General features: G+C 48.4%; 1 protein-coding gene across 1 annotated transcript in view; it reads right to left on the bottom strand.

Moving 5' to 3' along the window:
• Positions 1-25,141, bottom strand: part of LOC119943705 (solute carrier family 22 member 6-B-like) — a 34,031-nt gene extending 8,890 nt beyond the window's left edge. Inside the window, exons 1-7 of the mRNA XM_038764838.1 lie at positions 24,845-25,141; positions 23,004-23,107; positions 18,952-19,106; positions 16,321-16,489; positions 11,454-11,577; positions 10,445-10,557; positions 6,668-6,885 (exon numbers count right to left, since the gene is read on the bottom strand). Of these exons, the coding sequence (XP_038620766.1) occupies positions 6,668-6,885; positions 10,445-10,557; positions 11,454-11,577; positions 16,321-16,489; positions 18,952-19,106; positions 23,004-23,107; positions 24,845-25,141 (1,180 nt within the window). The remainder of the gene's footprint in view (positions 1-6,667; positions 6,886-10,444; positions 10,558-11,453; positions 11,578-16,320; positions 16,490-18,951; positions 19,107-23,003; positions 23,108-24,844) is intronic.
• Positions 25,142-27,242: the final 2,101 nt, after the last annotated feature.

Raw genomic sequence — 27,242 nt, forward strand, 5'->3', positions numbered from 1 at the left:
TACTATGTGAAAGCACTGTTCTAAGCGCTGGGGGGGATACAAGGTGATCAGGTTCTCCCGCGTGGGGCTCACAGTCATCATCCCCAGTTTACAGATGAGGGAACTGAGGCTCCAAGAAGTTAAGTGACTTGCCCAAGGTCACACAGCAGATATTCATTCAATCGTATTTATTAGTGCTTACTGTGTGCAGAGCACTGTACTACTACTATTAATAATAATGGCATTTATTAAGCGCTTACTATATGCAAAGCACTGTACTAATGTGGTTCCCCTCCCAGCAGCACCTGTATATATGTTCGTACAGATTTATTACTCTATTGATTTGACTTGTACACATTCACTATTCTATTTATTTTGCTAATGATGTGCATTTAGCTATAACTCTATCTGTTCTGTTCCTGTATATATGTATATATGTTTGTACGTATTTATTACTCTATGCATTTATTTATTTTACTTGTACATATCTATTCTATTTATTTTATTTTGTTAATATGTTTTGTTTTGTTCTCTGTCTCCCTCTTCTAGACTGTGAGCCCACTGTTGGGTAGGGACTGTTTCTATATGTTGCCAACTTGCATATGTTGGAGCAGCGTGGCTCAGTGGAAAGAGCCCGGGCTTTGGAGTCAGAGGTCATGGGTTCAAAATCCCGGCTCTGCCAATTGTCAGCTGTGTGACCTTGGGCAAGTCACTTCACTTCTCTGGGCCTCAGTTCCCTCATCTGTAAAATGGGGATTAAGACTGTGAGCCCCCCGTGGGACAACCTGATCACCTTGTAACCTCCCCAGCGCTTAGAACAGTGCTTTGCACATAGTAAGCGCTTAATAAACGCCATCATTATTATTATTATTCCCAAGCACTTAGTACAGTGCTCTGCACATAGCAAGTGCTCAATAAATACTATTAATTGATTGATTGATTGTTCTGACGACCTGACACCCGTCCACACGTTTTGTTCCGTTGTCCGTCTCCCCCGTTCTAGACTGTGAGCCCGCCGTTGGGTAGGGACCGGCTCTGTATGTTGCCAACTTGGACTTCCCAAGCGCTCAGTCCAGTGCTCTGCACCCAGTAAGCGCCAATCAATACGATTGATGGACAGCATGTCTCAGTGGAAAAAGCCCGGGCTTTGGAGTCAGAGGTCATGGGTTCAAAACCCAGCTCTGCCACATGTCGGCTGTGTGACCTTGGGCAAGTCACTTCACTTCTCTGAGCCTCAGTTACCTCATCTGTAAAATGGGGATTAAGACTGTGAGCCCTATGGGACAACTTGATCATCTTCTATCCCCCCAACGCTTAGAACAATCAATCAATCAATCAATCGTATTTATTGAGTGCTTACTGTGTGCAGAGCACTGTACTAGGCGCTTGGGAACAGTGCTTTGCACATAGTAAGCGCTTAACAAATGCCATCATCATTATTATTATGATTATTATTGATTGACTCCCACCTCCCCGGACCCTCGCGGGCAGCCCGTTGGTCTTTTAGACTGTGAGCCCGCCGTTGGGTAGGGACCGGCTCTGTATGTTGCCAACTTGGACTTCCCAAGCGCTCAGTCCAGTGCTCTGCACACAGTAAGCGCTCAATCAATACAATTGATGGACAGCGTGGCTCAGTGGAAAAAGCCCGGGCTTTGGAGTCAGAGGTCATGGGTTCAAAACCCGGCTCTGCCACACGTCTCCTGTGTGACCTTGGGCAAGTCACTTCACTTCTCTGAGCCTCAGTGACCTCATCTGTAAAACGGAGATTAAGACTGTGAGCCCTATGGGGCAACTTGATCATCTTGTATCCCCCCAGCGCTTAGAACAATCAATCAATCAATCATATTTATTGAGCGCTTGCTGTGTGCAGAGCACTGTACTAAGCGCTTCATCTTGTATCCCCCCAATGCTTAGAACAATCAATCAATCAATCAATCGTATTTATTGAGCGCTTACTGTGTGCAGAGCACTGTACTAAGCACTTTATCTTGTATCCCCCCAATGCTTAGAACAATCAATCAATCAATTGTATTTATTTAGCGCTTACTGTGTGCAGAGCACTGTACTAAGTGCTTGGAAACAGTGTTTTGCACATAGTAAGAGCTTAACAAATGCCATCGTCATTATTATTATGATTATTATTGATTGACTCCCACCTCCCCGAACCCTCGTGGACAGCCCGTTGGTCTTTTAGACTGTGAGCCCACTGTTGCGTAGGGACCGTCTCTGTATGTTGCCAACTTGTACTTCCCAAGCGCTTAGTCCAGTGCTCTGCACACAGTAAGCGCTCAATCAATACGATTGATGGACAGCGTGGCTCAGTGGAAAAAGCCCGGGCTTTGGAGTCAGAGGTCATGGGTTCAAAACCCGGCTCTGCCACACGTCTCCTGTGTGACCTTGGGCAAGTCACTTCACTTCTCTGAGCCTCAGTGACCTCATCTGTAAAACGGAGATTAAGACTGTGAGCCCTATGGGGCAACTTGATCATCTTGTATCCCCCCAGCGCTTAGAACAATCAATCAATCAATCAATCAATCGTATTTATTGAGCGTTTACTGTGTGCAGAGCACTGTACTAAGCACTTTATCTTGTATCCCCCCAATGCTTAGAACAATCAATCAATCAATTGTATTTATTTAGCGCTTACTGTGTGCAGAGCACTGTACTAAGTGCTTGGAAACAGTGTTTTGCACATAGTAAGAGCTTAACAAATGCCATCGTCATTATTATTATGATTATTATTGATTGACTCCCACCTCCCCGAACCCTCGTGGACAACCCGTTGGTCTTTTAGACTGTGAGCCCACTGTTGGGTAGGGACTGTCTCTGTATGTTGCCAACTTGGACTTCCCAAGCGCTTAGTCCAGTGCTGTGCACACAGTAAGTGCTCAATAAATACGATTGATGGACAGCGTGGCTCAGTGGAAAATGCCCGGGCTATGGAATCAGAGGTCATGGGTTCAAAACCCGGCTCTGCCACACGTCAGCTGTGTGACCTTGGGCAAGTCACTTCACTTCTCTGAGCCTCAGTGACCTCATCTGTAAAACGGGGATTAAGACTGTGAGCCCTATGGGACAACTTGATCATCTTGTATCCCCCCAGCGCTTAGAACAATCAATCAATCAATCAATCAATCGCATTTATTGAGCGCTTACTGTGTGCAGAGCACTGTACTAAGAGCTTCATCTTGTATCCCCTCAATGCTTAGAACAATCAATCAATCAATCAATCGTATTTATTGAGCGCTTACTGTGTGCAGAGCACTGTACTAAGCGCTTTATCTTGTATCCCCCCAATGCTTAGAACAATCAATCAATCAATCGTATTTATTGAGCGCTTACTGTGTGCAGAGCACTGTACTAAGTGCTTGGGAACAGTGCTTTGCACATAGTAAGTGCTTAACAAATGCCGTCATCATTATTATTATGATTATTATTGATTGATTCCCACCTCCCTGGACCCTCGCGGACAGCCCGTTGGTCTTTTAGACTGTGAGCCCACTGTTGGGTAGGGACTGTCTCTGTATGTTGCCAACTTGGACTTCCCAAGCGCTTAGTCCAGTGCTGTGCACACAGTAAGCGCTCAATAAATACGATTGATGGACAGCGTGGCTCAGTGGAAAAAGCCCGGGCTTTGGAGTCAGAGGTCATGGGTTCAAAACCCGGCTCTGCCACACGTCTCCTGTGTGACCTTGGGCAAGTCACTTCACTTCTCTGAGCCTCAGTGACCTCATCTGTAAAACGGGGATTAAGACTGTGAGCCCTATGGGACAACTTGATCATCTTGTATCCCCCCAGCGCTTAGAACAATCAATCAATCAATTGTATTTATTGAGAGCTTACTGTGTGCAGAGCACTGTACTAAGCGCTTCATCTTGTATCCCCCCAATGCTTAGAACAATCAATCAATCAATCAATCGTATTTATTGAGTGCTTACTGTGTGCACAGCACTGTACTAAGCGCTTTATCTTGTATCCCCCCAATGCTTAGAACAATCAATCGATCAATCGTGTTTATTGAGCACTTACTGTGTGCAGAGCACTGTACTAAGCGCTTAGGAACAGTGCTTTGCACATAGTAAGTGCTTAACAAATACCATCATTATTATTATTATGATTATTATTGATTGATCCCCACCTCCCCAGACCCTCGCGGACAGCCCGTTGGTCTTTTAGACTGTGAGCCGACCGCTGGGTAGGGACCGGCTCTGTATGTTGCCAACTTGGACTTCCTAAGCGCTCAGTCCAGTGCTCTGCACACAGTAAGCTCTCAATCAATACAATTGATGGACAGCGTGGCTCAGTAGAAAAAGCCCAGGCTTTGGAGTCAGAGGTCATGGGTTCAAAACCCGGCTCTGCCACATGTTTCCTATGTGACCTTGGGCAAGTCACTTAACTTCTCTGAGCCTCAGTTACCTCATCTGTAAAACGGGGGTTAAGACTGTGAGCCCTATGGGACAACTTGATCATCTTGTATCCCCCCAGCGCTTAGAACAATCAATCAATCAATCATATTTATTGAGCGCTTACTGTGTGCAGAGCACTGTACTAAGTGCACATAGTAAGCGCTTAACAAATGCCATCATCATTATTATTATGATTATTATTGATTGACTCCCACCTCCCCGGACCCTCGCGGGCAGCCCGTTGGTCTTTTAGACTGTGAGCCCACTGTTGGGTAGGGACCGGCTCTATATGTTGCCAACTTGGACTTCCCAAGCACTCAGTCCAGTGCTCTGCACACAGTAAGCGCTCAATCAATACGATTGATGGACAGCGTGGCTCAGTGGAAAAAGCCCGGACTTTGGAGTCAGAGGTCATGGGTTCAAAACCCGGCTCTGCCACACGTCTGCTGTGTGACCTTGGGCACGTCACTTCACTTCTCTGAGCCTCAGTGACCTCATCTGTAAAACGGGGATGAAGACTGTGAGCCCTACGTGGGACAACTTGATCATGTTGTATCCCCCCAGTGCTTAGAACAATCAATCAATCAATCATATTTATTGAGTGCTTACTGTGTGCAGAGCACTGTACTAAGCGCTTCATCTTGTATCCCCCCAATGCTTAGAACAATCAATCAATCAATCAATCATATTTATTGAGCACTTACTGTGTGCAGAACACTGTACTAAGCGCTTCATCTTGTATCCCCCCCAAAGCTTAGAACAACCAATCAATCAATCAATTGTATTTATTGAGTGCTTACTGTGTGCAGAGCACTGGACTAAGTGCTTGGGAATGGTGATTTGCACATAGTAAGCGCTTAACAAATGCCATCATCATTATTATTATGATTATTGTTGATTGACTCCCACCTCCCTGGACCCTCACGGGCAGCCCGTTGGTCTTTTAGACTGTGAGCCCACTGTTGGGTGGGGACCGTCTCTGTATGTTGCCAACTTGGACTTCCCAAGCGCTCAGTCCAGTGCTCTGCACACAGTAAGCGCTCAATCAATACGATTGATGGACAGCGTGGCTCAGTGGAAAAAGCCCGGACTTTGGAGTCAGAGGTCATGGGTTCAAAACCCGGCTCTGCCGCACGTCTGCTGTGTGACCTTGGGCAAGTCACTTCACTTCTCTGAGCCTCAGTTACGTCATCTGTAAAACGGGGATTAAGACTGTGAGCCCTATGGGGCAACTTGATCATCTTGTATCCCCCCAGCACTTAGAACAATCAATCAATCAATCAATCAATCAATCGCATTTATTGAGCGCTTACTGTGTGCAGAGCACTGTACTAAGCGCTTCATCTTGTATCCCCCCAATGCTTAGAACAATCAATCAATCAATCAATCGTATTTATTGAGCGCTTACTGTGTGCAGAGCACTGTACTAAGCGCTTTATCTTGTATCCCCCCAATGCTTAGAACAATCAATCGATCAATCGTATTTATTGAGCGCTTACTGTGTGCAGAGCACTGTACTAAGCGCTTGGGAACAGTGCTTTGCACATAGTAAGCTCTTAACAAATACCATCATTATTATTATTATGATTATTATTGATTGATCCCCACCTCCCCGGACCCTCGCGGGCAGTCCGGGCAGGTCTTTTAGACTGTGAGCCCACTGTTGGGTAGGGACCGGCTCTGTATGTTGCCAACTTGGACTTCCCCAGCGCTCAGTCCAGTGCTCGGCACCAAGTGAGCGCTCAATCAATACAATTGATGGACAGCGTGGCTCAGTGGAAAAACCTCAGGCTTTGGAGTCAGAGGTCATGGGTTCAAAACCCGGCTCTGCCACACGTCTGCTGTGTGACCTTGGGCGAGTCACTTCACTTCTCTGAGCCTCAGTGACCTCATCTGTAAAACGGGGATGAAGACTGTGAGCCCTACGTGGGACAACTTGATCATCTTGTATCCCCCCAGCGCTTAGAACAATCAATCAATCAATCAATCAATCGTATTTATTGAGCACTTACTGTGTGCAGAGCACTGTACTAAGCACTTGGGAACAGTGTTCTGCACATAGTAAGCGCTTAACAAATATCATCATTATTATTATTATGATTATTATTGATTGATCCCTCGCGGACAGCCCAGACAGGTCTTTTAGACTGTGAGCCCACCGCTGGGTAGGGACCGGCTCTGTATGTTGCCACCTTGTCCTTCCCAAGCGCTCAGTCCAGTGCTCTGCACACAGTAAGCGCTCAATCGATCCGATCGATTGATTGATTGGCGCGGGGGCTCACCACGGGGCACGAGGAGGCCCAGCAGGCCCAGGCCCCCGCCCAGCAGCAGGCAGGAGGCCTGAGTGATTCGGCGGCCCAGTCTGTTCGCCGGCCCCACGACCAGGAGGCGGAAGGGCAGGTCGGCGGCGCCCAGGACCAGCTGCACCACGAAAGGGTCCTCGCCGGGAAATCGCTGCACGTCCAAGGCCAGGGCGTAGAAAGCCAGCGAGGACGAGAACCTGGGCGGCCGCGGGGAGGGAGGAAGGACACAAGGCTGGACCGGACACTCACTCCTCCCGCCCGCTCGCCATCCCCCCTCCGCTGTGCACACCCCCTCTCATTCATTCACAGTCCTTAGACTGTGAGCCCACTGTTGGGTAGGGACCGTCTCTATATGTTGCCAGTTTGTACTTCCCAAGCGCTTAGTCCAGTGCTCTGCACACAGTGAGCGCTCGATAAATCCGATTGATGATGATGATGATGATTAGGGACTGTCTCTATATGTTGCCAATTTGTACTTCCCAAGTGCTTAGTCCAGTGCTCTGCACACAGTAAGCGCTCGATAAATCCGATTGATGATGATGATGATTAGGGACTGTCTCTATATGTTGCCAGTTTGTACTTCCCAAGCGCTTAGTCCAGTGCTCTGCACACAGTGAGCGCTCGATAAATCCGATTGATGATGATGATGATGATGATTAGGGACTGTCTCTATATGTTGCCAATTTGTACTTCCCAAGCACTTAGTCCAGGGCTCTGCACACAGTAAGCGCTCGATAAATCCAATTGATGATGATGATGATGATTAGGGACCGTCTCTATATGTTGCCAGTTTGTACTTCCCAAGCGCTTAGTCCAGTGCTCTGCACACAGTAAGCACTCGATAAATCCGATTGATGATGATGATGATGATTAGGGACTGTCTCTATATGTTGCCAGTTTGTACTTCCCAAGCGCTTAGTCCAGTGCTCTGCACACAGTAAGCACTCGATAAATCTGATTGATGATGATGATGATGATTAGGGACTGTCTCTATATGTTGCCAGTTTGTACTTCCCAAGCGCTTAGTCCAGTGCTTTGCACACAGGAAGCGCTCGATAAATCCGATTGATGATGATGATGATGATTAGGGACTGTCTCTATATGTTGCCAATTTGTACGTCCCAAGCGCTTAGTCCAGGGCTCTGCACACATTAAGCGCTCGATAAATCCGATTGATGATGATGATGATGAAGGACTGTCTCTATATGTTGCCAGTTTGTACTTCCCAAGCGCTTAGTCCAGTGCTCTGCACACAGGAAGCGCTCGATTAATCCGATTGATGATGATGATGATGATTAGGGACTGTCTCTAGATGTTGCCAATTTGTACTTCCCAAGCGCTTAGTCCAGGGCTCTGCACACATTAAGCGCTCGATAAATCCGATTGATGATGATGATGATGAAGGACTGTCTCTATATGTTGCCAGTTTGTACTTCCCAAGCGCTTAGTCCAGTGCTCTGCACACAGGAAGCGCTCGATTAATCCGATTGATGATGATGATGATGATTAGGGACTGTCTCTAGATGTTGCCAATTTGTACTTCCCAAGCGCTTAGTCCAGGGCTCTGCACACAGTAAGCGCTCAATAAATACGATTGATGATGATGATGATGATTCATTCAATCGTATCTATTGAGCGCTTGCTGTGTGCAGAGCACTGTACTGAGCGCTTGGGAAGTACAAATCGGCAACATCTAGAGACGGTCCCTACCCAACAGCGGGCTCACAGTCTAGAAGGGGGAGACAGAGAACAAAACCAAACAGATTAACCAAATAAAATAAATAGAATAAATATGTACAAATAAAATAAATAAATATTATCTCCCTCTCTCAGTTCTATTTATTTTATTCTATTTATTTTATTTTGTTAGGATGTTTGGTTTTGTTCTCTGTCTCCCCCTTCTAGACTGTGAGCCCATTTTTGGGTAGGGATTGTCTCTACATGTTGCCAACTTGGACTTCCCAAGCGCTTAGTCCAGTGCTCTGCACACAGTAAGCGCTCAATAAACACGATTGACTGATTGATTGATTGATTGGAGAAGCAGTGGAAAGAGCCCGGGCTTTGGAGTCGGAGGTCAGGGGTTCAAATTCCGGCTCCGCCGACTGTCAGCTGGGTGACTTTGGGCAAGTCGCTTCACTTCTCTGGGCCTCAGTTCCCTCATCTGGAAAATGGGGGTGAAGACTGGGAGCCCCCCTTGAGACAACCTGATCACCTTGTAACCTCCCCCGTGCTTAGAACAGTGCTTTGCATATAGTAAGCGCTTAACAAATACCATCATCATCATCATCAACATCTTTCTGGACGTCTCTCATTGTGTGGGTCTGCGCGGGTGTGTGTGTATGTGCATATAGGTACATAAGTTGGGTAGGGACCGTCTCTATATGTTGCCAACTTGTACTTCCCAAGTGCTTAGTACAGTGCTCTGCACACAGTAAGTGCTCAAATATGATTGATTGATTGATTACAAAGTGATCAGGTTGTCCCACGGGGGGCTCACAGTTTTAATCCCCATTTTCCAGATGAGGGAACTGAGGCCCAGAGAAGTGAAGTGACTTGCCCAAAGTCACACAGCTGACAGTTGACGGAGCCGGGATTTGAACCCCTGACCTCTGACTCCAAAGCCCGGGCTCTTTCCACTAAGCCACGCTGCTTCTCCATAAATGGCATTTATTAAGCACTTAATATGTGCCAAGCACTGCTCTAAGCACTGGGGAGGTTGAGTAGCAGCGAGGCTCAGTGGTAAGAGCCCGGGCTTTGGAGTCAGAGGCCAGGGGTTCAAATCCCGGCTCCGCAGCTTGTCAGCTGTGTGACTTTGGGCAAGTCACTTCATTCATTCATTCACTCAACCGTATTTATTGAGCGCTTACTGTGTGCAGAGCACTGGACTAAGCGCTTTGGAAGTACAAGTTGGCAACATATGGAGACGGTCCCTACCCAACAGTGGGCTCACAGTCTAGACGACTGTGGTAGCCCCCCGGGGGACAACCTGATCACCTTGTAACCTCCCCAGTGCTTAGAACTTAGTGCTTAGGGACCGTCTCGATATGTTGCCAACTTGTACTTCCCAAGCGCTTAGTCCAGTGCTCTGCACACAGTAAGCGCTCAATAAATCCGATTGAGTGAATGAGTGTATATAACAATAATAATTATAGCATTTATTAAGCACTTACTATGTGCAGAGCACTGTTCTAAGAGCCGGGGAGGATACAAGGTGATCAGGTTGCCCCACGTGGGGCTCACAGTCTTCATCCCCATTTTCCAGACGAGGTCACCGAGGCCAAGGGAAGCGAAGTGACTTGCCCAAAGTCACCCAGCTGACAAGTGGCGGAGCCGGGATGTGAACCCATGACCTCCGACTTCAAAGCCCGGGCTCTTTCCACTGAGCCACGCTGCTTCTCCATCTTGGTCTCTCGTCCTCTCTCTGCTTATATCTCTGAGGCAAACAGTGAGCCCACTGTTGGGTAGGGACCGTCTCTCTATGTTGCCAACTTGGACTTCCCAAGCGCTCTGCACACAGTAAGCGCTCAATAAATACGATTGATTGATTGATTGATTGAGGCTCTCTCACTCTCCCTCCGTCCGCTCATCTCTGGCGCTCCCTCATTCTTTCTCCGTGCGTGTCTGGGCCCCTTGGGCTGCCTCATTTTCCCCCTCGGCCTGCCTCCATCCTCCACCTCTGTCAATCGCCGTCCGTCCCCATGCCCCTCAAGCCGCTCCCGGGGCCCGGTTGGGGCGGGGGGTCTCTCCGTCCCTCACCAGATAGCCGTGATGCAGGTCGTGACCGTCCGCATCGCCGGACGGCGGAACAGGTCCAGAACAGAGGCCCCCTCGGTCGTTCCGGGCTCCTGAGGCTGTTCGGCCTCCGGCATCTGGGCCAGAGACAGACACGGAAAGGGAGAGACAAAAACAGAGAAAAAGAGACAGAAACAGGGAAGGAGAGAGCGCCAAACCATGAGGGCCAGGCATCTGGCTTCCGGGCCAGTCAATCAATCAATCAATCATATTTATTGAGCGCTTCCTGTGTGCAGAGCACTGTACTAAGCACTTGAGAAGTCCAAGTTGGCAACATTTTTTTTTTTGTTTTGCAGTAATGTTGGTGATTTTTTTTTTTAGAATAACGAATTCTTTCTTCAGTTCTCTGCTTCCCAAACCACCGTTGACCTCCGAGGGTTAAATTCCTAGACTGTAAGCTCGTTAAATATGAAAGCATCCTTGTACTGTCTTGAAATTGGCCTTCCCTCAGGATCAAGGCATACCTGCATTGCTCCCTCTAGATTGTAAGCTTGTGTGGGCAGGGAATATGCCTTCTAACTCTTCTGTCTATTGGATTCTCCCAAGTGCTTAGTACAATGCTCTGCAGGTAGTAAGCACTCAATAAATACCATCGGTTGAATGAATGAATGATTGGTCAGCTCTCCGGAAGATACTTTGATAGGTATTATTCTATTTATTTATTTATTTTACTTGTACATATCTATTCTCTTTATTTTGTTAGTATGTTTGGTTTTGTTCTCTGTCTCCCCCTTTTAGACCGTGAGCCCACTGTTGGGTAGGGACTGTCTCTAGATGTTGCCAACTTGGACTTCCCAAGCGCTTAGTGCAGTGCTCTGCACACAGTAAGCGCTCAATAAGTATGATTGATTGATTGATTGAACATATAGAGACAGTCCCTACCCAACAGTGGGCTCACAGTCTAAAAGTTTTCCCAAGGGGAGAGCTTGGGGGCCGGACTCCCTGGGTTTCCCTGCCCTCTCCCGTCACTCACCTCCAGAGAGAGACCCTCCCCAGCCCCCGGGACCCCGTTGACTCTGGCCACGAGCCGCAAGGACCGCTGAGCCTCATGTGGACGCCCCTTGGCCAGCAGCCAGCGGGCTGATTCGGGAAGCCACCTGCAGAGTCAAAGGTCAGAAGTCATCATCATCATCATCATCATCGTATTTATTGAGCGCGTACTATGTGCGGAGCACCGTACTAAGCGCTTGATGGAGCGCTTGATGGAGCTTGAAGTCACGGATGGAGCTTCTCCTCCCCATTACTTGTTACATAATAGCAGCGCTTACTATGTGCAAAGCACCGTTCTAAGCGCTGGGGAGGTTACAAGGTGACCAGGTTGGCCCACGGGATGCTCACCGTCTTCATCCCCAGTTTTACAATGAGGTCACTGAGGCCCAGAGAATAATAATGGTATTTATGAAGCACTTACTATGTGCAAAGCACCATTCTAAGCGCTGTGGAGGTTACAAGGTGACCAGGTTGTCCCACGGGACGCTCACCGTCTTCATCCCCAGTTTTACAGATGAGGTCACTGAGGCCCAGAGAATAATAATAAATAATAATGGTATTTATGAAGCGCTTACTATGTCAAAGCACCGTTCTAAGCGCTGGGGAGGTTACAAAGTGATCAGGTTGTCCCACGGGGCGCTCACAGGCTTCATCCCCAGTTTTAGAGATGAGATCACTGAGGCCCAGAGAAGAATAATAATAATGGTATTTATGAAGCGCTTACTATGTGCAAAGCACCGTTCTAAGCGCTGGGGAGGTTACAAGGTGATCAGGTTGACCCACGGGGGGCTCACTGTCTTCATCTCCAGTTTTACAGATGAGGTCACTGAGGCCCAGAGAATAATAATAAATAATAATGGTATTTATGAAGCGCTTACTATGTGCAAAGCACCGTTCTAAGCGCTGGGGAGGTTACAAGGTGATCAGGTTGTCCCATGGGGGGCTCACCGTCTTCATCCCCAGTTTTACAGATGAGGTCACTGAGGCCCAGAGAATAATAATAAATAATAATGCTATTTATGAAGCGCTTACTATGTGCAAAGCACAGTTCTAAGCGCTGGGGTGGTTACAAGGTGATCAGGTTGTCCCATGGGGGGCTCACAGTCTTCATCCCCAGTTTTACAGATGAGGTCACTGAGGCCCAGAGAATGATAATAATAATAATAATAATGGTATTTATGAAGCGCTTACTATGTGCAAAGCACCATTCTAAGCGCTGGGGAGGTTACACGGTGATCAGGTTGGCCCACGGGGGGCTGTGTGACCTTGGGCAAGTCACTTCACTTCTCTAAGCCTCAGTTCCCTCCTCTGTAAAATGGGGAATAAGACTGTGAGCCCCACATGGGACAACCTGATCACCTTGGATCCCCCCCAGCGCTTAGAACAGTGCATTGCACACAGTAAGCTCTTAACAAATGCCATCATCGTCATCATCATCACCATCTTCATCCCCAGTTTTACAGATGAGGTCACTGAGGCCCAGAGAATAATAATAATAATAATAATAATCGTATTTATGAAGCGCTTACTATGTGCTAAGCACCATTCTAAGCGCTGGGGAGGTTACAAGGTGATCAAGTTGTCCCACAGGACGCTCACCATCTTCATCCCCAGTTTTACAGATGAGGTCACTGAGGCTCAGAGAATAGTAATAAATAATAATGGTATTTATGAAGTGCTTACTATGTGCAAAGTACCGTTCTAAGCGCTGGGGAGGTTACAAGGTGATCAGGTTGGCCCACGGGGGGCTCACCGTCTTCATCCCCAGTTTTACAGATGAGGTAACTAAGGCACAGAGAAGTTAAGTGACTTGCCCAAAGTCACACAGCTGACAACTGGCGGAGCGGAATTTGAACCCATGACCTCTGACTCCAAAGCCTGGGCTCTTTCCACTGAGAAATGCTGCTTCTCCATTACTTGAGCATTTCATTCATTCATTCAATCGTATTTATTGAGCACTTACTGTGTGCAGAACACTGTACTAAGTGCTTGGGAAGTACAAGTTGGTAACATTCATTCATTCATTCAATCGTATTTATTGAGCACTTACTGTGTGCAGAGCACTGTACTAAGCGCTTGGGAAGTACAAGTCAGCAACATACTTGGCCACTTGTCTGCCATGTGACCTTGGGCAAGTCACTTCACTCCTCTGGGCCTTCGTTACCTCATCCGTAAAATGGAGATTGAGACTGCGAGCCCCAGGCGGGACAGGGACTGTGTCCAACCCGATTGGCTTCTATCCACTCTAGCGCTTAGTACAGTGCCCAGCACATAGTGAGTGTATAACAAATACCATAATAATAACAATATTATGCCCTTATTAGGTGCCAAGAACTGCCAAGCACCACCACCTTGGGAAGCAGCGTGGCTCAGTGGAAAGAGCCCGGGCTTTGGAATCAGAGGTCATGGGTTCAAATTCCGGCTCCGCCACTTGTCAGCTGTGTGACTTTGGGCAAGTCGCTTAACTTCTCTGTGCCTCAGTTCCCTCGTCTGTAAAATGGGGATTAAGACTGTGAACCCCACGTGGGACAACCTGATCACCCTGTAAACTCCCCAGCGCTTAGAACAGTGCTTTGCACATAGTTAGCGCTTAATAAATGCCATCATTCCTCCCCCTCCTCATCCCCCTGCCTTACCTCCTTCCCCTCCCCACAGCACCTGTATATATGTATATATGTTTGTATGTGTTTTTTACTCTATTTATTTTATTTGTACATATTTATTCTATTTATTTTATTTTGTTAATATGTTTTGTTTTGTTGTCTGTCTCCCCCGTCTACAGTGTGAGCCCGCTGTTGGGTAGGGATCGTCTCTAGATGTTGCCAACTTGTACTTCCCAAGCGCTTAGTCCAGTGCTCTGCACACAGTAAGCGCTCAATAAATACGATTGAATGAATGAATGAATGAGTAAGCGCTTAACAAATGCCAATATTAATATTATTAATCAATCAATCAATCAATCGTATTTATTGAGTGCTTACTGTGTGCAGAGCACTGTACTAAGAGCTTGGGAAGTACAAGTTGGCAACACACAGTCCCTACACAACAGTGGGCTCACAGTCTAATAGGGGGAGACAATCAATCAGTCAATCAATCAATCAATCGTATTTATTGAGCGCTTACTGTGTGCAGAGCACTGGACTAAGCGCTTGGGAAGTCCAACTTGGCAACGTCTAGAGACAGTCCCTACCCAACAGCGGGCTCACAGTCTAAAAGGGGGAGACAGAGAACAAAACCAAACATACTAACAAAATAAAATAAATAGAATAGCTATGTACAAGTAAAATAAATAAACAAATAAATGGAGTGATAAATATGTACAAACCTATCTACATATATACAGGTGCTGTGGGGAAGGGAAGGAGGTAACAGTGGGCTCACAGTCTAGATATTGTTATTATTATTTCTAGAAAGAAGTAATAATTATTATCATCATCAATCGTATTTATTGAGCGCTTACTGTGTGCAGAGCACTGTACTATTATCATTATTATTATCATTATCATTATTATTATTATCATTACCCAATGTCACACAGCAGGCCAGGGCCAAGGCCCTGCTGCCTCGTCATTCATTCAATCGTGTTTATTGAGTGCTTACTGTGTGCAGAGCACTGGACTAAGCGCTTGGGAAGTCCAAGTTGGCAACATCTAGAGACAGTCCCTACCCAACAGTGGGCTCACAGTCGAAAAGGGGGAGACAGAGAACAAAACCAAACATACTAACAAAATAAAATAAATAGAATAGCTACGTACAAGTAAAATAAATAAACAAATAAATAGAGTGATAAATATGTACAAACCTATCTACATATATACAGGTGCTGTGGGGAAGGGAAGGAGGTAAGAGTGGGTTCACAGTCTAGATATTATTATGATTATTTCTAGAAAGAAATAATTATTATTATCATCATCAATCGTATTGAGTGCTTACTGTGTGCAGAGCACTGTACTATTATCATTATTATTATTATCATTATCATTATTATTATTATCATTACCCAATGTCACACAGCAGGCCAGGGCCAAGGCCCCGCCGCCTCGTCAATCAATCAATCATATTTATTGAGCGCTTACGGTGTGCAGAGCACTGGACTAAGCACCTGGGAAGTCCAAGTTGGCAACATCTAGAGACGGTCCCTACCCAACAGCAGGCTCCCAGTCTAAAAGGGGGAGACAGAGAACAAAACCAAACATACTAACAAAATAAAATAAATAGAATAGCTATGTACAAGTAAAATAAACAAACAAATAAATAGAGTGATAAATATGTACAAACCTATCTACATATATACAGGTGCTGTGGGGAAGGGAAGGAGGTAACAGTGGGCTCACAGTCTAGATATTATTATTATTATTTCTAGAAAGAAATAATTATTATTATCATCATCAATCGTATTGAGCGCTTACTGTGTGCAGAGCACTGTACTATAATCATTATTATTATTATCATTATCATTATTATTATTATCATTACCCAATGTCACACAGCAGGCCAGGGCCAAGTCCCTGCCGCCTCGTCAATCAATCAATCGTATTTATTGAGCGCTTACTGTGTGCAGAGCACTGTACTATTATCATTATTATCATTATCATTATTATTATTATTATCATTATTATTATTATCATTGCCCAATGTCACACAGCAGGCCAGGGCCAAGGCCCCGCCGCCTCGTCAATCAACCTATCGCATTTATTGAGCGCTTACGGTGTGCAGAGCACTGGACTAGGCGCTTGGGAAGTCCAAGATGGCAACATCTAGAGACGGTCCCTACCCAACAGTGGGCTTACAGTCTAAAAGAACTTCCCGCCCCCACTTCGTCCCCGAAGGCAACCGTCCGGGGGGCTCACCAGCTGCACAGGAGACTCAGTCCGCAGGGGAGGCCGACGACCAGCTGCAAGTGTCTCCAGTGGCGGAAACAAAAGGCCAGCCCAGCCAAGGTCACCTGCCCCATGGTGACCCAACAGGACAGCACGGCAACCACCGGGGCCCGGCGTCGGGGTGGCGTCCACTCCAGAGCTGCCGAGACGGCCAAAGAGACGGACGGAGGGTCAGAGACGGAGCCAGGCGCAGAGCGAACCATCCCAGCGGGCCGCCGCCTTATTTATTTTACTTGTATATGTCCATTCTATTCATTTTATTTTGTTAGTATAATAATAATAATGGCATTTATTAGGCGCTTACTATGTGCGCTGTTCTAAGCGCTGAGGGGGATACAAGGTGATCAGGTTGTCCCACGGGGGGCTCGCAGTCTTAATCCCCGTTTTACAGAGGAGGGAACTGAGGCACAGAGAAGTGAAGTGGCTTGTCCAAGGTCCCACAGCTGACAAGTGGCAGAGCCGGGATTCGAACCTCGTATCTCGTTCTCGCCTGTCCCGCCATCGACCCCCGGCCAACGTCCTCCCCCGGGCCTGGAATGCCCCCAATCCCTCTGCCCATCCGCCAAGCTAGCTCCCTTCCTCCCTTCAAGGCCCTACTGAGAGCTCACCTCCTCCAGGAGGCCTTCCCACACTCAGCCCCTTCCTTCCTCTCCCTCTCGTCCCCCTCTCCATCCCCCCATCTTACCTCCTTCCCTTCCCCACAGCACCTGTATATATGTATAGATGTTTGTACAGATTTATTACCCTATTTATTTATTTATTTTACTTGTACCTATCTATTCTATTTATTTTATTTTGTTAGTATGTTTGGTTTTGTTCTCTGTCTCCCCCTTCTAGACTGTGAGCCCACTGTTGGGTAGGGACTGTCTCTAGATGTTGCCAACTTGTACTTCCCAAATGCTTAGTCCAGTGCTCTGCACACAGTAAGCGCTCAATAAATACGATTGATGATGATGATGATGATGACCTCTGACTCCAAAGCCCGGGCTCTTTCCACTGAGCCACACTGCTTTTCACCGTTAGTATGTTTGGTTTTGTTCTCTGTCTCCCCCTTTTAGACTGTGAGCCCACTGTTGGGTAGGACCGCGTCTCTAGATGTTGCCGACTTGGACTTCCCAAGCGCTTCGTACAGTGCTCTGCACACAGTAAGCGCTCAATAAATACGATTGATGGATTGATTGATTCCTGGATAGCCAACCCCGAGTGGGCCTAGTGTGTCACGATTTCTCTCCAGAGTCAGATACCTCCCCTTCTTCATCCCCTTCCTCTCACCATCTTATTATTATTATTATTATGGTATTTGTCAAGCGCTTACTATGTGCCACGTACTGTACCTGTCAAGAGCCCCCTCCTTCCTCTCCCCATCCCCCCTGCCTTACCTCCTTCCCCTCCCCACAGCACCTGTATATATGTTTGTACAGATTTATTACTCTATTTTACTTGGACATATTTACTATTCTATTTATTTTATTTTGTTAATATGTTTTGTTCTGTTCTCTGTCTCCCCCTTCTAGACTGTGAGCCCGTTGTTGGGTAGGGACCGTCTCTCTATGTTGCCAACTTGTACTTCCCAGGCGCTTGGTACAGTGCTCTGCACACAGTAAGCGCTCAATAAATACGGTTGAATGGATGAGTGAATATTTACTATTCTATTGATTTCATTTTGTTAATATGTTTGGTTTTGTTGTCTGTCTCCCCCTTTTAGACTGTGAGCCCACTGTTGGGTAGGGACCGTCTCTATATGTTGCCAACTTGGACTTCCCAAGTGCTTAGTACAGTGCTCTGCACACAGTAAGCGCTCAATAAATACGATTGATGATGACGATGATGATCCACAGCGCTTAGAACAGTGCTTTGCACACAGTAAGCGCTTGACAAATAGCAACATTAGTAGTAGTAGTAGTAGTAGTAGTAGTGGTAGTAGTAGTAGTAGTAGTAGTACTCCCCCTTATAGACTGTGAGCCCACTGTTGGGTAGGGACTGTCTCTATATGTTGCCAATTTGTACTTCCCAAGTGCTTAGTACAGTGCTCTGCACATAGTGAGCGCTCAATAAATACGATTGATGATGATGATGATGATAGTAGTAGTAGTAGTAGTAGTACTACTACTACTACTACTACTACTACTACTACTACTACTACTACTATGAATCCCGGCTCCACCAATTGTCAGCTGTGTGACTTTGGGCAAGTCACTTCACTTCTCTGGGCCTCAGTTCCCTCATCTGGAAAATGGGGATGAAGACCGTGAGCCCCCCGTGGGACAACCTGATCACCTTGTAACCTCCCCAGCGCTTAGAACAGTGCTTTGCACATAGTAAATAATAATAAACACCATTATTAGTAGTAGTAGTATCAGGTTGTCCCACGGGGGGCTCACAGTTTAAATCCCCATTTTCCAGATGAGGTAACTGAGGCCCAGGGAAGGGAAGTGACTTGCCCAGAGTCACCCAGCTGACAAGCGGTGGAGCCGGGATTTGACCCCGTGACCCCTGACTCCAAAGCCCGGGCTCTTTCCACTGAGTCACGCTGCTTCTCAGGCCCCGAGCCCGGGTGGGCCCCCGTGGGCCCTCGGCCCCCCGCCGCGCTCCCCCACTCACTGAGGCCGATGCCGTTGATGAGCAGGCCGGAGATGCCCATCCCACAGAGGAAGCGGCAAACGCAGTACCAGGGGAACGACGGGGCCAGAGCTGCCCCTGTGCTGAACCCCACCACCTGCAGAAGGGACCAGAGAAACACCACCCGGCGGCCCAGCCTGGGGGACCACCCCCCAACCCCGCCGCCCCCCAAAAGCGCCGGTCAGGGGACGGCAGCACTCGCTCCGGTAGCCGCCTCAGGACGTGGGCGCTTGGGAGGACGTGGGTTCCAATCCCGGCTCCGCCCCCCCCGTCAGCTGGGTGACCTTGGACAAGTCACTTCACTCATCCATTCATTCAATCGTATTTATTGAGCGCCTACTGTGTGCAGAGCACTGGACTAAGCGCTTGGGAAGGACAAGTTGGCAACATCTAGAGACGGTCCCCACCACCCAACAGCGGGCTCACAGTCCCTTCCCTGGGCCTCGGTTCCCTCATCTGTGAACCCACTGTTGGGTAGGGACTGTCTCTATATGTTGCCAACTTGTACTTCCCAAGAGCTTAGTACAGTGCTCTGCACACAGTAAGCGCTCAATAAATACGATTGATGATGATGATGATGATGGGCTCAAGCGCTTTTAGACTGTGAGCCCACTGTTGGGTAGGGACTGTCTCTATATGTTGCCAGCTTGGACTTCCCAAGAGCTTAGTCCAGTGCTCTGCACACAGTAAGCGCTCAATAAATACGATTGATGATGATGATGATGATGGGCTCAAGCGCTTTTAGACTGTGAGCCCACTGTTGGGTAGGGACTGTCTCTATATGTTGCCAGCTTGTACTTCCCAAGCGCTTAGTACAGTGCTCTGCACACAGTAAGCGCTCAATAAATACGATTGATGGTGATGATGATGATGGGCTCAAGTGCTTTTAGACTGTGAGCCCACTGTTGGGTAGGGACTGTCTCTATATGTTGCCAACTTGTACTTCCCAAGCGCTTAGTACAGTGCTCTGCACACAGTAAGCGCTCAATAAATACGATTGATGGTGATGATGATGATGGGCTCAAGTGCTTTTAGACTGTGAGCCCACTGTTGGGTAGGGACTGTCTCTATATGTTGCCAACTTGTACTTCCCAAGCGCTTAGTACAGTGCTCTGCACACAGTAAGCGCTCAATAAACACAATTGATGATGATGATGATGATGGGCTCAAGCGCTTTTAAACTGTGAGCCCACTGTTGGGTAGGGACAGTCTCTAGATGTTGCCAACTTGTACTTCCCAAGCGCTTAGTACAGTGCTCTGCACACAGTAAGCGCTCAATAAATACGATTGATGATGATGATGATGATGGGCTCAAGCGCTTTTAGACTGTGAGCCCACTGTTGGGTAGGGACTGTCTCTATATGTTGCCAGCTTGGACTTCCCAAGCGCTTAGTACAGTGCTCTGCACACAGTAAGCGCTCAATAAATACAATTGATGGTGATGATGATGATGGGCTCAAGCGCTTTTAGACTGTGAGCCCACTGTTGGGTAGGGACCGTCTCTAGATGTTGCCAATTTGGACTTCCCAAGCGCTTAGTACAGTGCTCTGCACACAGTAAGCGCTCAATAAATACGATTGATGATGATGATGATGATGGGCTCAAGCGCTTTTAGACTGTGAGCCCACTGTTGGGTAGGGACTGTCTCTATATGTTGCCAGCTTGTACTTCCCAAGTGCTTAGTACAGTGCTCTGCACACAGTAAGCGCTCAATAAATACAATTGATTGATTGATTGATTGATCTGGAAAATGAGGATTAAAACTGTGAGCCCCACGTGGAACAACCTGATTAGAACAGTGCTGGGCACTTAGTAAGCCTTTATTATTATTATCTGTTGCCGAATTGTACTTTCCAAGCGCTTAGTCCAGTGCCCTGCACACAGTAAGCGCTCAATAAATACGATTGAATGAACGAATAGCGCTTAGCAAATACCAGCATGGCATAGTGGAAAGAGCCCGGGCTTGGGAGTCAGAGGTTGTGGGTTCTAATTCTGGCTCTGCCACTGACCAGCTGTGTGACTTTGGGCAAGACACTTGACTTCTCTGGGCCTCAGTTCCCTCATCTGGAAAATGGGGATGAAGACTGTGAGCCCCACGTGGGACAACCTACTGACCTTGTACCTCCCCCAGCGCTTAGAACGGTGCTTGGCACATAGTAAGCGCTTAACAAACGCCTTTATTATTATTATCTGTTGCCGAATTGTACTTTCCAAGCAATTAGTCCAGTGCTCTGCACACAGTAAGCGCTCAGTAAATACGACTGAATGAAGAATAGCGCTTAGCGAATACCAGCGTGGCATAGTGGAAAGAGCCCGGGCTTGGGAGTCAGAGGTCGTGGGTTCTAATTCCAGCTCTGCCACTGACCAGCTGTGTGACTTTGGGCAAGACACTTGACTTCTCTGGGCCTCAGTTCCCTCATCTGTAAAATGGGGATTAAGACTGTGAGCCCCACCATGGGACAGCCTGATCACCTTGTAACTTCCCCAGTGCTTAGAACAGTGCTTTGCACATAGTAAGCGCTTAGTAAATGCCATCATTATTATTATTATTATTGTTATTCTAATTCCGGCTCTGCCACTGACCAGCTGTGTGACTTTGGGCAAGACCCTTTACTTCTCTGTGCCTCAGTTCCCTCATCTGTAAAACGGAGATGAAGACTGTGAGCCCCCCGTGGGACAAACTGATGACCTTGTGTCGACCCCAGCGCTTAGAACAGTGCTCGGCACATAGTAAGCGCTTAGCAAACGCCATCATTATTATTATTATTATTATTAGCTGCCTCCCGCAGAGGAGGACAAGAGAGGCCCGGGGAGACCAGAAGCATCATCAACATCATCAATCGCATTTATTGAGTGCTTACTGTGTGCAGAGCACTGTACTAAGCGCTTGGGAAGTACAAATTGGCAACATCTAGAGACAGCCCCTACCCAACAGTGGGCTCACAGTCTAAAAGGGGGAGACAGAGAACAAAACCTAACATTCTAACAAAATAAAATAAATATCATCATCATCATCATCATCATCATCATCATCAATCACATTTATTGAGCGCTTACTGTGTGCAGAGCACTGTACTAAGCACTTGGGAAGTACAAATTGGCAACATATAGAGACAGTCCCTACCCAACAGTGGGCTCACAGTCTAAAAGAGGGAGACAGAGAACAAAACCAAACATACTAACAAAATAAAATAAATATCATCATCATCATCATCATCATCAATCGCATTTATTGAGCGCTTACTGTGTGCAGAGCACTGTACTAAGCGCTTGGGAAGTACAAATTGGCAACACATAGAGACAGCCCCTACCCAACAGTGGGCTCACAGTCTAAAAGGGGGAGACAGAGAACAAAACCAAACATACTAACAAAATAAAATAAATATCATCATCATCATCATCATCATCATCATCATCAATCGCATTTATTGAGCACTTACTGTGTGCAGAGCACTGTACTAAGCGCTTGGGAAGTACAAATTGGCAACACATAGAGACAGCCCCTACCCAACAGTGGGCTCACAGTCTAAAAGGGGGAGACAGAGAACAAAACCAAACATACTAACAAAATAAAATAAATATCATCATCATCATCATCAATCGTATTTATTGAGCGCTTACTGTGTGCAGAGCACTGTACTAAGCGCTTGGGAAGTACAAATTGGCAACACATAGAGACAGTCCCTACCCAACAGTGGGCTCACAGTCTAAAAGGGGGAGACAGAGAACAAAACCAAACACACTAACAAAATAAAATAAATAGAATAGATATGTACAAATAAAATAAATAAATGATCATCATCATCATCAATCGCATTTATTGAGCGCTTACCGTGTGCAGAGCACTGTACTAAGCGCTCGGGAAGCAGCCAAAGTCACACAGCCACACGGCCGGAGGCGATGAAGGCGGGATGTCGGAGGGCAACGCGCCCCAGGCCGGGGTTCAAAGGTCAGGGGATGGGGGGGAGGTGGGGGAGAAGGCCCCCCCAAATCTCTCAACCCCCTCTCCCCCCTCCCCAGCCCTGGTCACTCACCTGTCGGCCAGCCCCCCGAAGCCCACGGACCCCAGGAGCGTGCCGGTCATGTAGATGGACTGGGCCATGCCCCGTAGACTCCGCTGGCCACACACTAGCTCCCACTGAGGCAGAGAAGGAGAGCAGCGAGGTCAGGACCGGAGTCATTCAGCCATTCGACTCGGTCCTATTTACTGAGCGCCCACTCTGTGCAGAGTAGCGGACTGAGCACTTGGGAGAGAACGACACAACAACCCGCCCGCGTTCCCTGCCCGCAAGGAGCTCCCGTTATTCCCCATCGCCTCACCGTGAAGCCCCCCAACACAGAGCAGGGGGAGATTTGGGGGTGGGGAAAGGGGGCCTGGGCCCTGGGAGTGGGGAGAAGGGAAGGGAAAACTTGGCGAGCAGAATATCTCCCTTCCAAGAGTGAGGAGACACGATGGTATCTATTAAGCGCTTTACCGCGTGCCAAGCACCGTTCTAAGCGCTGTGGAGGTTGCAAGGTGATCAGGTTTAGACTGTGAGCCCACCGTTGGGTAGGGACTGTCTCTATATGTTGCCAACTTGGACTTCCCAAGCGCTTAGTACGGTGCTCTGCACACAGTAAGCGCTCAATAAACACGATTGATTGATCAGGTTGTCCCACGGGGGGCTCACAAGTCTTCATCCCCATTTTCCAGATGAGGGAACTGAGGCCCAGAGAAGTGAAGTGACTTGCCCAAAGTCACCCAGATGACAGTGGGCGGAACCGGGATTTGAACGCATGATAATAATACTAATAATGGCATTTATTAAGCGCTTACTATGTGCCAAGCACCGTTCTAAGCGCTAGGGAGGTTACAAGGTGATCAGGTTGTCCCACTGGGGGCTCACAGTCTTCATCCCCATTTTACAGGTGAGGGAACTGAGGCCCAGAGAAGTGAAGTGACTTGCCCAAAGTCACCCAGCTGACAATTGGCGGAGCCGGGATTTGAACCCATGACCTCTGACTCCAAAGCCCGGGCTCTTTCCACTGAGCCACACACGGGGAGCCCCGAAGGAGAGAGCCTCAGGGCTCGGGGAGGGCGACTCTGCCTGGGAATGAAGAGTCCCGAGGGCCGGGTGGACGAGCACGTAACGACAATAATTATGTGCTCTTTCCACTGAGCACGTAACGCTACTTCGAGAAGCAGCGTGGCTCAGTGGAAAGAACCCGGGCTTTGGAGTCAGAGGTCATGGGTTCGAATCCCAGCTCCGCCACATGCCTGCTGTGTGACCTCGGGCAAGTCACTTCACTTCTCTGAGCCTCAGTTACCTCATCTGTAAAATGGGGATTAAGACTGTGAGCCCCCCATGGGACAACCTGATCACCTTGCAACCCCCGCCAGTGCTTAGAACAGCGTTTCGCACGTAGTAAGGGCTTAACAACTGCCACTATTATTATTATTATTATTTATTTAATAGCTGCGGTATTCGTTAAGCGCTTACTGTGTGCCAGGCACCCTACTGAGCGTTGGGGTAAATCCAAGCAAATTGGGCTGGGCCCAGACCCTGCCCCACGTGGGGCTCACGGTCTCCATCCCCATTTTCCAGACGAGGGAACTGAGGCCCAGAGGAGCGACAGGACTGGCCCAAGGTCACCCGGCGGACAGGCGGCGGAGCCGGGATTGGGACCCTAGGGACTGTCTCTATATGTTGCCAATTTGTACTTCCAAAGCGCTTAGTACAGTGCTCTGCACATAGTAAGCGCTCAATAAATACGATTGATGATGATGATGATGATGATCCCCGGCCTGCTGAGTCCCAGGCCCGGGCTCGACCCACTAAGTTTCATTCATTCAGTTGTATTTATTGAGCGCTTCCTGTGTGCGGAGCACCGTTACCTCAGTTGCAATGGTGGCAGCGAACACGCTCTGGTCGAACACCCAGCCCTCCGTACAGGCCTCGGTGGCATTGGTGCCATTGGCCGGGAGACGGACGCAGCCCTCCGGCCCCTCTGGGGGGTCTTCGGGCCGGGGGTGCCCGGACCCCCGGCAGCGATGGGGCGGGACGGCGGCGCTGAAGTTCTGTAGGAAGTTGTGGCTGCCCACGAAGAGCAGCGGCACGGCCATCAGAGACACCTGCAGGACGTGGAACCGGCCCCAGCCCCCCACCCGCTCCAGGAGACCCCCGGCCCCCATCCCGTTCCCACCCGGCCCACCCCGGCTCTGCCGCTTCACGTGACCGGGCCTCGGGAGAGGAGGCCAAAGTCCTGACCGACGGCCTGTGACCTCCAAGTTGGCTGGAGGGAGAATGGAGTCAAGGGGTAATTAATTAATTAATTAATTAATTAAGGCTGGCACTTATGAAGCGCTTACTATGGGCAAAGCACTGTTCTAGGCACTGGGGAGGTTACAAGGTGATCAGGTTGTCCCACGGCGGGGGGATCACAGTCTTAATCCCTATTTTACAGATGAGGTCACAGAGAAATGAAGTGACTTGCCCAAAGTCACACAGCTGATAACTGGCGGAGCCGGGATTTGAACCCGTGACCTCTGACTCCAAAGCTCTTTTCCACTGAGCTTCCCAACGTAGTGGGTGACTGGGAAGGGGAATCCGGTGGGCGAGTCAGGGGAAAATAATAATAATGATAGCATTTGAGCGGTTACTATGTGCCAAGCACTGCTGTAATCACCGGGGTGGATCCAAGGTCATCAGGTTGTCCCACGTGGGGCTCACAGTCTTCGTCCCCATTTTCCAGATGAGGTCACTGAGGCCCAGAGAAGTGAAGTGACTCGCCCAAAGTCCCACAGCTGACTAGTGGTGGAGCCGGAATTAGAACCCACGACCTCTGACTCCCAAACCCATGCTCTTTCCCCAGAGCCACGCCACTTACTATGTGCCAAGCACTGTTCTAAGCGCTTGGGTAGATCCAAGGTCATCAGGTTGTCCCACATGGGGCTCCCAGTCTTCATCCCCATTTTACAGATGCGGTCACTGAGGCCCAGAGAACAGGAATGATAGCATTTGATAAGCGCTTACTATGTGCTAAGCACTGTACTGAGCGCTGGGGAGGATACAGGGTGATCAGGTTTGTCCCACGGGGGGCTCACAGTCTTCGTCCCCATTTTACAGATGAGGTCACTGAGGCCCAGAGAAGTGAAGTGACTCGCCCAAAGTCCCACAGCTGACAAGTGGCGGAGCCGGAATTAGAACCCACGACCTCCGACTCCCAAGCCCATGCTCTTTACCCAGAGCTACGTTGCTTACTATGTGCCAAGCACTGTTCTAGGCACTTGGGTAGATCCAAGGTCATCAGGTTGTCCCACATGGGGCTCACAGTCTTCATTCCCATTTTACAGATGCGGTCACTGAGGGCCAGAGAATCAATCAATCAATCAATCGTATTTATTGAGTGCTTACTGTGTGCACAGCACTGTACTAAGCACTTGGGAAGTACAAGTTGGCAACATATAGAGACGGTCCCTACCCAACAGTGGGCAGAGAAGTGAAGTGACTTGCCCAAAGTCACCCAGCTGACAAGTGGCGGGGCTGGAATTAGAACCCATGACCTCTGACTCCCAAGCCCATGCTCTTTCCCCAAAGCCACGCCGCTTACTATGTGCCAAGCACTGTTCTAAGCACTTGGGTAGATCCAAGGTCATCGGGTTGTCCCACGTGGGGCTCCCAGTCTTCATCATCATCATCAATCGTATTTATTGAGCGCTTACTATGTGCAGAGCACTGTAGTAAGCACTTGGGAAGTACAAATTGGCAACATATAGAGACAGTCCCTACCCAACAGTGGGCTCACAGTCTAAAAGTGGGAGACAGAGAACAAAACCAAACATACTAACAAAATAAAATAAATAGAATCACTGAGGGCCAGAGAAGTGAAATGACTCGCCCAAAGTCCCACAGCTGGCAGGTGGCGGAGCCGGGATTCGAACCCATGACCTCTGACTGCCAAGCGGGGGTCTTTCCACTGAGCCACGCCGCTTCTCAGCGGATGAGGGGGCGGGCATGGCCGTTCTGCGGCTGGAGGGCCAGAGGGTAAAGGGCAGCAGGGCCCCGGGAGGGAGCGGGCCATGGAGGGGCAGTGGTGATGGACTCCGCTCGACGCCTGATGCTGGCCAATCAATCAATCAATCAATCGTATTTATTGAGCGCTTACTGTGTGCAGAGCACTGTACTAAGCGCTTGGGAAGTCCAAGTTGGCAACATCTAGAGACAGTCCCCACCCAACAGTGGGCTCACAGTCTAAAAGGGGCCACCCTTCTGTTGGCCCTGGGCTGAGCTGCC

Source organism: Tachyglossus aculeatus, chromosome 22 (assembly GCF_015852505.1).
Source record: "Tachyglossus aculeatus isolate mTacAcu1 chromosome 22, mTacAcu1.pri, whole genome shotgun sequence".
Classification (NCBI taxonomy): Eukaryota; Metazoa; Chordata; class Mammalia; order Monotremata; family Tachyglossidae; genus Tachyglossus; species Tachyglossus aculeatus.